This window comes from Gadus chalcogrammus, chromosome 3 (assembly GCF_026213295.1).
Source record: "Gadus chalcogrammus isolate NIFS_2021 chromosome 3, NIFS_Gcha_1.0, whole genome shotgun sequence".
NCBI classification, from domain to species: Eukaryota; Metazoa; Chordata; class Actinopteri; order Gadiformes; family Gadidae; genus Gadus; species Gadus chalcogrammus.
In genome coordinates, this window is record NC_079414.1 from 23,347,135 (window position 1) to 23,358,695 (window position 11,561).

General features: G+C 46.8%; 1 protein-coding gene across 1 annotated transcript; it reads left to right on the plus strand.

Annotated features, from left to right (window-relative positions):
* Window positions 1–1,338: 1,338 nt before the first annotated feature.
* Window positions 1,339–9,623, plus strand: xpnpep1 (X-prolyl aminopeptidase (aminopeptidase P) 1, soluble). The gene is made up of 13 exons (XM_056586800.1): window positions 1,339–1,814; window positions 2,155–2,365; window positions 3,087–3,176; window positions 3,335–3,385; window positions 3,495–3,553; window positions 4,005–4,082; window positions 4,179–4,250; window positions 4,528–4,588; window positions 4,760–4,829; window positions 5,720–5,893; window positions 7,978–8,054; window positions 8,372–8,470; window positions 9,253–9,623. The coding sequence occupies exons 1-13, from the start codon at window positions 1,687–1,689 to the stop codon at window positions 9,370–9,372; spliced, it is 1,290 nt and encodes a 429-aa protein (XP_056442775.1). The 5' UTR covers window positions 1,339–1,686; the 3' UTR covers window positions 9,373–9,623.
* Window positions 9,624–11,561: the final 1,938 nt, after the last annotated feature.

The following is an 11,561-nucleotide window of genomic DNA, read 5'->3' on the forward strand; positions in this document are numbered from 1 at the left end:
GGGATATGTCCCGCGGCGATGTTCAGCACACCCAAGGTCCTATGGACTGTTTCGTGTGGTATTTCACTTTGCTGTTGATAAACTCATTATCTGTAGACGCTCCTATGCCACACAGAGACATTGCTGCAGTAATTAGTATGGGGTTTAATAAGGGAGCGTGTCTTCAAACTACCCTAGTAGAAATCAACAGTATCGTATTTTAGGTAAATTCCAATATGACAACAAATCAGGGGTTCTGTCTAAGAATCCTTCAATATAAATCGTTTGCAATGTTCCTGTGGCTAGATATCAGCCATTTAGCTAGGGTACACGCATTCTGCCAGGCCAGCAGCCCAACGTGCAGAATGCACTTTGGCTCTGCAGGATTTGGGTGTGGCTGATCTGCGTGCCGCTATGGCATGGCCTCATTGGTAGAATAAACAGCCTGGTAGTCACCCACCAGATTTGATCTGCTTTCTACTGAATTGCTGCCCAACTGGTCCGGGCACTGGGGCAGTGTTTCATTAGATATCTCTTTATTTTCCATGGAAGATTACAATGACAATGACTCAATGACAGCTGTAAACCGAAAGGGTCACCAAAGTATTCGATACAACTATGGGAAAGTTTCTTTTTTGGTCTGAGTATTCTAGAATCCACTGGGTAAGCTAAGACAAGCTGTCCTAACCAAATCACAAATAAGAATCAAGTCTGTAATACACATCGTTATAAGACCTTTGATTTATTTATCCTATGTATGAATGCACATTTTTCATAGTCATTCTGGGTAAAGTAGGAATATAGCCATCTGGAGCAGATTGCTTCAGTGCAGAACGCCTGACACGAAAAGCCACTGAAAAATTGAAAACAACGAAGTACAATGCAAGACATGGCGGAATAGAAAATGGATTTCAGACGATTTATCACAAGGTCTAGCTGTTTGAGGCTGTCTCCTCTGACCATTTTAAGGACTGTTCCAGGTTAGCTAGAGTCTACTAGCGTGTCTACATTCACGACCATCACAAAGCCGCTGCCGTGCCCTGGTCATCTCCACGGTTACCTAATTCCTGTCACGATTCCCGATCACGATACACGGGTGTCACCCGGGCACCGAGGGTGTTCACCCTGGTCCAAGGGCTCTCCAGCCTGATTGGTTGACTCGAGTATTTCGGCCCTAATTTGAATCTTTTTTTTCTCTTCTCTTTTTTTAAGACTTTGATTGCCCTCACATTGAGACCAGAGGTTTCCAATTGGTTCCAAGTGTTTAGGGCGGGGGGAGGGGGGTTGGGTTAGTTTGGGTATCCACGGTGGATGAGCACAAGGTTTTCAAGTAAGAGCCAAGGATGAATAAAAATAGAACCAAAGGTCTATTTTTATTAATTTTGACCGTTTTCTGAGGCACGAAGGTTAAAACGACCCCAGAGCCTGCGTCGTCGTGGGAGGACATTTAGGTCAAGGGCTGTTTAGTGGATGCTGTCGTCCAGAGTGACCTGCAGTCACTGCATGACACGAGTACAGATAAGATGCAGCAAATGTATCTTACAAATCTAGAGCCTAGCCGAGGTCAATGTCACAGATGGAAACGGATGCTTTCCTTTGAACGCACACACGATAAAAAAAGAAAATGCGACAAAAAAACAGAATAATTCAGCGTCTGTGATTAGAGATGGAGATGTGTTTATTTTATTTTTTTTAAATGTGTATGTAATGTATCATGTTACCCGTTTCTGTCGTTTTGCATCGTTCTCTGCAGGGCTGTTCAACCTGCGTGGGTCAGACATCGAATACAACCCGGTGTTCTTTGCCTACTCCGTCGTGGGCATGAAAACCATCAGGTACATGCGTTCTATAATAACGTCTGAAACGTGTGTGTGTGTGTGTGTGTGTGTGTGTGTGTGTGTGTGTGTGTGTGTGTGTGTGTGTGTGTGTGTGTGTGTGTGTGTGTGTGTGTGTGTGTGTGTGTGTGTGTGTGTGTGTGTGTGTGTGTGTCACATAAAATCATCTGCCAATCAGCAATGACATATGATGTAAACAAGCCCCAAGAAAGCAACCCCCTATAGGCCTATACTAAATAAATCAATATATTTTTAATAAAATCCATTCAAAAATAATAATAATGAGAAGGCACTCCACTCATCCAAGCCTCGCCCCCCCCCACCATGCCCTCTCCTGCAGGCTGTTTGTGGACCTGAAGCGTCTGGAGGACCCGGCTGTCAGGCAGCACCTGCAGCTGGACGCCCCCAGCAGGCCCGAGCTCAGCATCCAGGCGTCCCCCTACGAGGCGGTCCACACGGAGCTCCAGGCCGTGTGCGCCGCGCTGGGCCCCAAGGACAAAGTGTGGATCTGTGACAAGGCGGGCTGCGCCCTCACACAGGTCATCCCCAAGGTGGGTGTCGGGTTGGCCCTGAGCGAGGGCCCTCCCCCTAACTGCTCCCGACGAGCTGGCTGTCGCCCTGCATGGCTGACTTCGCCCGTCGCTGTGTGAATGTGTGCGTGAATGGTGAAGTAGAGGCAATATTGTAAAGCGCTTTGAGTGGCCAATAGGTTGGAAAACCGCTATATAAATGCAGTCCCTTTACATTTACATTTACCGTGGGGGGGTCGGGGACAGTCTAGGGGGCTGCTTCTTGATCTTTCCTGGAGAGCTTGCGGATGTTAAGAGTTAAGGCTTCACTTTGTGCCATTTGGTTACCACGGCACCCAGCCTCCTGCTACCCAGTCCGTCCGTCTAATAATGCATTCCCTGGATGGAACACAACATAAATATACAAAAACACAACCCTCACGCGCACGACATCACTGCACACCGCATCACAACCCCCATGAGGCATTTTCTTCAACCTTTTTGTCCTACTTATTTTTTATTTTATTATCAGTAGTCTTATTATCTACAGTTAGATTGAACATTTGATAGAACTGCTTGCAACAATCATATTTAATAAGAACCGGGAAGAATGAAGTCATTGCCTATCTACAGATAAAAGACGCCATAAGCCAAAGCCAAACCCCTGTGAGGTGCCCCTTGACCTATGGACTCAGCTGGTGTCCTGTGAAACTAACAGCTGACCCTCTGCCCTCTTGGGTTCCCCCTACCTTTGTCTCCCCAGACCCACAGATCCCAGATCTCTTACACCCCACTCTGCCTGGCCAAGGCCGTCAAGAACGCCACCGAGATCCAGGGAATGAAAACAGCCCACGTAAGTCCCCCCCCCCTTTTACAACACCCATTTGAACGAGCCTTTATCGGGTCACTGCGATAATGATCCTCCATTTCCTCAACTGACAGGCTCTGTTTTTTTCCCCTCTACATCTAACAACAAGTGAATCATTGTTTTTCATTGACACCGGCTCTTAGATCAAGGATGCTGTCGCCCTTTGTGAGCTCTTTGCCTGGCTGGAAAAAGAGGTGTTTACCTTTTTGATATTTTCCTTCAGCCATTTGTCACACCATAATGCGAGTGGCGTGTGAGCCGGCCGCGTCCTAACGTTACCCCCTGCGGTTGATCTGTTTCTAGATTCCAAAGGGCACCGTGACGGAAATCTCCTCCGCAGATAAGGCTGAAGACTTTCGCAGGCAAGTCATGGCAAATATAATAACAAAAAGTGATTTTTCTGTCACACAGGATTGTGAGCGAGAATTGAGTTGTAGTGCCCCCTACAGGGGGCACTACTGGGTGATGAGTTAAAGGCACTTATACAGTCGTTTGGTATGATGATAGGTGTGTGTATATATATAGAGAGAGAGAGAGAGAGAGAGAGAGAGAGAGAGAGAGAGAGAGAGAGAGAGAGAGAGAGAGAGAGAGAGAGAGAGAGAGAGAGAGAGAGAGAGAGAGAGAGAGAGAGAGAGAGAGAGAGAGAGAGAGAGAGAGAGAGAGAGAATATACAATATTTAAAAATCAAACAATGTTTATAAACAAGGAAGTGTACTGTTCATATGTTGCAGGAACATGTTTATTTCTTACAGTCAATTCAGATTGGTGATCTTGGCTATTATATTTTTTATATTTATTGTGTTTCTATTTCAGCCAACAAAAAGATTTCGTCGGCCTGAGTTTCCCCTCAATATCCAGTGTGGGTCCCAATGGAGCCATCATACATTACAGGTATGGTTTCCATAAAACAATGAAACGGGTTTGATTTATATAATCGGTACACAAAACATATACAGCCAAAGAAACCTCTGGTCTCTGTCTCTGTAGACCCCTGCCGGAAACCAACAGAACTCTCTCGCTAAACGAGGTCTACCTGCTCGACTCCGGGGCGCAGTACAAGTAAGTTCAGTAACATCACGTGACTTTTACAGAGCAGGGCCTAAAGTCGAACAACCAAATAAATAATGCATCCGTAAAACCAAAAAGAATTCCAGTTTCTTTAAAGTAATATTTCTACAATATATTTATAAAATGTTAAGTATAATATGATATTACATGTGTGATTGTAATGAAAAAGTGCACTTCTTTTTTATTCATTTGATGGAACAGTTTTACCAATGTGTGAACACGTACTGTATTTATTTATCTTTCCCTATTTGCTATTTGCTTTGCCCAGGGATGGAACCACAGACGTCACTCGTACCGTGCACTTTGGAACCCCTTCTGCCTACGAAAAGGTTTTTATTTAACACTCGCTCTGGCTCTTGTGCAACAACATATTTTCCCTTTCGTTTCGAGTGGGAGAAAAGGATAACAATTCCTCATTCTTCAGCGATATGTAAATATTATGACTGCAGCTGTCACCGTAGCGATGTAAACCAGCTCGCTTTACCTGCTGCTCTCACTAGGAGTGCTTCACCTACGTACTGAAGGGACACATCGCTGTCAGCGCCGCGATCTTCCCCAACGGAACCAAAGGTAACATCTGCGTGTCAGAGCTGTGATGGGCTGTCACTGTCTCAAACTGAAACATGCTGCATGCAATATCCAGTATCTTTGTTAGAAGGGTTACATTGCGGTTGAGGTAGCGTCGATGAAAAACATGTCAGTATCACGCTTTATATTTAATATTTTACCTCGCGCCGTATTTTGATATATATATTTTGTCGTATTCATTTCTACAATTTATTTGTAACTTTTTTTCTAGCCTTGCACGTCATACTCCATCATACTTTCATATCGACATTATTTTCTATCATATAAAAAAGATATTTCTGTGATGAAAAAGCCATGAACTGTATGAGAAAATAATAATGGACCGCGTGAAATCCATGACCTCTCCACCCTGTCCCTCCATGACCTCTGCCCTCCTCCATGAACTCTCCACCCTGTCCCTCCATGACCTCTGCCCTCCTCCATGACCTCTGCCCTCCTCCATGACCTCTGCTCTCCTCCATGACCTCTGCTCTCCTCCATGACCTCTGCTCTCCTCCATGACCTCTGCTCTCCTCCATGACCTCTGCTGTCCTCCATGACCTCTGCCCTCCTCCATGACCTCTGCTGTCCTCCATGACCTCTGCCCTCCTCCATGACCTCTTCTCTCCTCCATGACCCCTGTCCTCCTCCCTCCATGACCTCTGCTCTCCTCCATGACCTCTGCTCTCCTCCATGACCTCTGCTGTCCTCCATGACCTCTGACCTCCTCCATGACCGCTGCTGTCCTCCATGACCTCTGCCCCTCCATGACCTCTGCTCTCCTCCATGACCCCTGTCCTCCTCCCTCCATGACCTCTGCTCTCCTCCATGACCTCTGCCCTCCTCCATGACCTCTGCTGTCCTCCATGACCTCTGCCCTCTCCCCCTCCCAGGCCACCTGCTGGACTCGTTTGCCCGTGCGGCGCTGTGGGAGGCGGGGCTGGACTACCTGCACGGGACGGGGCACGGCGTGGGCTGCTTCCTCAACGTCCACGAGGGGCCCTGCGGCATCAGCTACAAGACCTTCGCCGACGAGCCCCTGGAGGCCGGCATGATCGTCAGCGACGGTGTGGCTGGGAGCCTGCTTATATCTATTGGCTGTTTGTTGGTTGTTTGTTGGTTGTTTATTGGTTGTTTATTGGTTCTTCAATGGTTCTCTTTTAGTTCTTTGTTGGTCCTTTGTTGGTTCTTTTAATGGTTCTTTAGTGGTTCTTTATTGGTTCTTTAATGGTTCGTTAATTGTTCTTTAATGGTTCTTTAATAGTTCTTTGGACCTTTGGTGGTTCTTTATTGGTTCTTCAGTTGTTCTTTGTTGGTTCTTTTAATGGTTCTATGTTGGATCTTTATTGGTTGTTTAATGGTTGTTTAATGGTTGTTTAATGGTTCTTTGTTGGTTCTTTTAATGGTTCTTTATTGGATCTTTATTGGTTGTTTAATGGTTCTTTAATAGTTCTTTGTTGGTTCTTTTAATGGTTCTTTATTGGTTCTTTATTGGTTCTTTAATGGTTCTTTAAGCCACTAGGATGGTATGATTAGGGACGGGGAAGAGGGACAGTGGTGAGCATTGAGCACCGGATAGGTGTTTGGCCTCGTGACGCATCCGTTGGCTCTTGAGTTCAGTTTCCAATCGGTTTGGCATCGAGACCGTTCCAACGCCTTTACGAAAAATGTTTAGAAAAACAGAACTTGGGCGAAGGAGTGTCCGATAATGAGGAACTAGTAGAGAATGCGGTTCCACCGAATATCAATTGAAACCAGTTGTCATCGCTTAACCAACCAGATGAATGCAATCTAAAGGAAGACCAGAACAATGGAAATTCTTTGATTCACAGCCAAGCCCTAACTCATCCTTGAGCAAGATGTTTAAACCAGCTGACCTGCTCCTTAATGACACGCATCAGAAATCGTTGTCGCTACGGGTTGAAAGCAGCTGTTAAACGATAAGATAGTACTGCTAATGTTGGTGCACTATGTTGTCATATTATATAGCAATGCTAATCTGATGTCGTCTTCTGATAGCTAAGAGGATTTAAAATTCTTGGCCTCGTTACTACACGCTACAAACTAGTTGGCACTTCTTTGACACAAGTACTTAATACGGTTGACGGTTTATACCACTTTGCTGGTATAATCAGAGGAATAGGATTCAGGCCCGTCAAAGTTCTTTACTGGTTCTTTGTTGGTTGTTTGTTGGTTGTTTGTTGGTTCTTTTAATGGTTCTTTGTTGGATCTTTTGTGGTTCTTTATTGGTCCTTTGATGGTTCCTTAATTGTTCTTTAATGGTTCTTTAATGGTTCTTTTTTGGTTCTTTGTTGGTTCTTTTAATGGTTCTATGTTGGATCTTTAATAGTTCTTTATTGGTTCTTTGTTGGATCTTTATTGTTTTTTTAATGGTTCGTTAATGGTTCTTTAAGCCACTAGGATGGTATGATTAGGGACAGGGAAGAGGGACAGTGGTGAGCACCGGATAGGGGTTTGGCCTCGTGACGCATCCGTTGGCTCTTCAGCTCAGTTCATCGGTCTGGCATCGAGACCGTTCCAACGCCTTTACGAAAAATGTTTAGAATAACAGAACTTGGGCGAAGGAGTGTCCGATATTGAGGAACTAGTAGAGAATGCGGTTCCACCGAATATCAATTGAAACCAGTTGTCATCGCTTAACCAACCAGATTAATGCAATCTAAAGGAAGACACAGAACAATGGAAATTCTTTGATTCCCAGCCAAGCCCTAACTCATCCTTGAGCAAGATGTTTAAACCAGCTGACCTGCTCCTTAATGACACGCATCAGAAATCGTTGTCGCTACGGGTTGAAAGCAGCTGTTAACCGATAAGATAGTACTGCTAATGTTGGTGCACTATGTTGTCATATTATATAGCAATGCTAATCTGATGTCGTCTTCTGATAGCTAGGAGGATTTTAAATCCTTGGCCTCGTTACTACACGCTCAAACTAGTTGGCACTTCTTTGGCACAAGTACTTAATACGGTTGACAGTTTTTACCCCTTTGTTGGTTTAGTCAGAGGAATAGGATTCAGGCCCGGTGAAGTTCTGCTGTCCAGGCTAGCCAACTGAACTTGTTTTGGTGTGATTATGTTTGACATCATCCCCTACTCACATTCTGCACCCACTTATCCTTTTCATCACCAGAACCTGGCTACTATGAAGATGGATCTTTCGGCATCAGAATTGAAAATGTGGTGCTGGTCGTGCCATCCAAACCCAAGGTAAAACCTCTCACCCAGAAGGGAATATAAGCCTTTGTATCTGGGATATAATGTGTGGCACATTCTATTTTTAACATATTTTTATTATATATTATAACTTATCTGATGTGTCCTCCACCGACCTCTTGCTTGTGTTTAATTGCTTCAATATATGAAAAGTTGAATATTTGAATGTAGCAATTGTATGCTTTTCTTTCCTTCTGCCATTTCATAAGTTTAGAATACCTTCATCAATAACTATAATCCTATAGTTAGGCTCAATGGGGGGAAAAAAGGAGCAGGCTCAAGTCTTTTTTCTTGTCAATGTGTGTCTCCAGTACAACTACATGAACAGGGGCAGCCTGACCTTTGAACCTCTCACCCTGGTGCCCATGCAAGTGAAGATGATGAACACAGACATGCTGACTCAGAAAGAGGTAAAGTGTTGCCCCCACAGCTGCCCAATGGCTTTTATTCTATAAGATGTCCAATATAGACTTGGCAGAGAGGGCTGAAACATCAATAATACTGCTAGTGGATATCACACAAAACGACTTCCCCTAAGCCAACCCCCCCACTGTCTGTTCACACACCACATCGACCAGCCACACAGGGCTATGACGGCTAAAGCTATACTGATGAAAGATACACAGACTGCACATGGGAGGAATAAACAATGCAACACGAATCGAGCAAGCTTAAAAACAGTTCAATTTTACAGATTTGTTTCCAACCATCGTATCAGCGTTCACACAGCATCACGGGCTGTTCAGCTTCGGCCGGGGAGCATATTCAATTTTAGCGGAATTTCACCTGTGTTACGGACGGCTCTTTCTGATTGGCTTGAATGAATGACAATAAGTGAATGTTCAAAGGTGACATATTATACCACCAGGTGGGAGTGTGATTAGCCATTACAAGCCTTTTTTTGAAAATCTGCCTCTTCTGACAAGTGGGCGTGTCCACCTAGATTTGTGCTGGACACATCAGTCTACCAGCCTTATCCAGTGGACTGTAGCAAACGTTGCTCATCTCTCCGTCATACATCTAGGTGGACACGCCCACTTGTGATGTCAGAAGAGCCAGGCAGATTTTCAAAACGGCTTGTTACGGCTAATCACACTCACACCCGGTGGCGCAATATGTCACCTTTAACGTAAAGAGGGTCTGAGGTGTCTTACGTTCCCGGCTTCCCCCCCCGCCCTTCCTTCTTCTGCAGCGGGACTGGGTGAACGACTACCACAGGCAGTGTATGGAGACAGTGGGGGCGGAGCTCCGAAGACAGGGCAGGAAGGAGGCCCTGGATTGGCTGATCCGAGAGACCCAGCCCATCGCCTGAGACCCCTCCCCTCACTCCCTTGCACTCGCAGAATCCCTCGCCCCCGCCCCCCCCCCCCCCGCCCGCCCCAACCAGCACCGATCCTTTTGATAATGACGCAGGATTCTGTGTTTCCAATAGCTCTGCAGTGATTGTCGTGGTACTCTGTGCCGTCTTCATCTGTCACGCTCTGCTTCTTTTGTAATTCGCAGCATGGTGTACGCTGTTTTAACGTAAACACATTAAAATGGCAATGAAGTCGACGATGGTCGTAATGACGGCGCCTCTGTGGTCATTTCGCTACAACATGTGTACAAAGCGCTTCCCCGTCGACTCGGCTTGGGTTGTGACCGGGGTCAGTCTGTCCGTTTCAGATCGGTGTATTTCACGCGGTATCAAGCCTCTCGAGGGGTCCGATGTACCCCCGGTTTCTCTAGAGCTGCATGTAAAACATGGGCGGGTCCAGGGTGACCCCACTGTTCGGGTCCTGGGCATACTCCCGGATCAGCAGCGACTGAGACAGGACAGTCTGCACCTCTAAGCCGCAGGGCGCCCAGCACAGCCTCCTCCGCTCCTCCTCCTCCTCCTCATGCCTCTTCTCCTGCTCCCTCTTCTTCTCCTGCTCCCTCTTCTTCTCCTGCTCTCTCTTCTCCTGCTCCCTCTTCTTCTCCTGCTCCCTCTTCTCCTTCCTCGTCTCCTCCAGCCTCTTCTCCTGCTCCCTCTCCCTCCTCTTCTCCTGCTCTCTCTTCTCCTGCTCCCTCTTCTCCTTCCTCGTCTTCTCCAGCCTCTTGTCCGGCTCCCTCTCCCCCTCCTTCAGCCTCCTCTCCTCCTGCTCCCTCCGCTCCTCCAGCCTCTTCTCCCGCTCCCTCTCCTCCTCCTCCTCCTCCTCCAGGCCGACCGGCAGCGGGTTGCTGTAGATGTAGTAGATCCGGGCTTTGTCGCGCTCCGCCTCGGGCCTCCTGAAGAGGGCGAAGGGGTTGATGAAGCTGGTGGACCTCTTCACGGCCCGCACCGCCACGGGGTCCACCGGCTCCCCTCGGGTCACCGCGCTCTCGTACGCGTGGGCGCGCTTCCACTGCCTGATGGGAGGGGGGGGGGGGGGAGGGCGGTAGGAGGGGGGGGGTCTTGTTAATTACACTAACGAGCTGAAGGGACAAACGGGCAGACTCTGCACTCGTTAGGGAATAATTGCCTCTGAACTTGGCAATGTCAATGTTTATGAAGGCTGTGATTGAATCGCGTTGCTTTAATTATGTTGTCGTGACTGTACTAAAACATGAAGATCATCTGCTGGTCTTATCTCGTACATGGATTAGATGACAGAGGGGCGAGGATATGGGGGCTGGGGGGGGGGGGGGGTTACCTGTTGCGGTTGAAGCAGACGGTGATGCAGTACAGACCGGTGAACACCAGGATGCACAAGGCCAGAATGGCGACAGTGATGTTGAACACTCGAAACTCTGAGGAACGGAATATGGGGATATCATAATATGATAGGATAGGTTATGACTCTAGTTGCTCCAAATATACTCTGTTTTTATCCAAAAATATGACAATCCATACAATCCAATAATGCAATTGATTGACTTATTAACGTTATCATTGCATCATACTGTCAAAACAAAGTTAGGCAAATTTACCTTTCGATTTTCAGACAACAAAAACAAGATAATTCGAATATTTCTTCAAATAGAAGTTAAAGCGAACTAACCAAAGAGGGCCGTGGGGGTTCTGTCCTGCAGACCCAGAGCGGCGCTGCTGACGTCCAGAGAGGAGGTCTGTGCAGCAGTAGGGGCAGCCATCTCCTCCTGGGCTCCACTCATGGTGCTGTCATTGGCATCCAAGACACAGACTGAGGCTCGCGGAGCCTCTCGCTCCCTTGCCTCGTTTCAATTAAAACTTTGGACCACGTGATTCGGGTCTGGGAGTTTTGGGGGGGGGTGTTGCCTAACTCAGTTGCCGTGGAAACCAACATCTCTTTTGTCGCCACTTAGTTCAAGTTGGATGCCCCCCATTCTGTGTCTTTCTGTTGGCGGGCTCCCCGTATGGGGGCCACTGGGGGAGAGAGCGGGTGGATCCCACTGTGAATTTAGGGAAAAATAGCCTTAAGCTAGCTCTGAGAAATTATCATTATTTACATTATTGACATTTAAATGTTTGCATTTCATACTGAGCAACTGCAAGAAAGCACAAAGGGTGACGATCAGTCG

Excerpts from the sequence above, each read along its gene's own strand:
- xpnpep1 (XM_056586800.1), top strand. The coding sequence starts at position 1,687 with ATGTATCATGTTACCCGTTTCTGTCGTTTTGCATCGTTCTCTGCAGGG. Across the intron at positions 5,894-7,977 it reads CGGCATGATCGTCAGCGACG|AACCTGGCTACTATGAAGAT; the intron begins GTGTGGCTGGGA and ends TTTCATCACCAG. Across the intron at positions 8,055-8,371 it reads TCGTGCCATCCAAACCCAAG|TACAACTACATGAACAGGGG; the intron begins GTAAAACCTCTC and ends GTGTGTCTCCAG.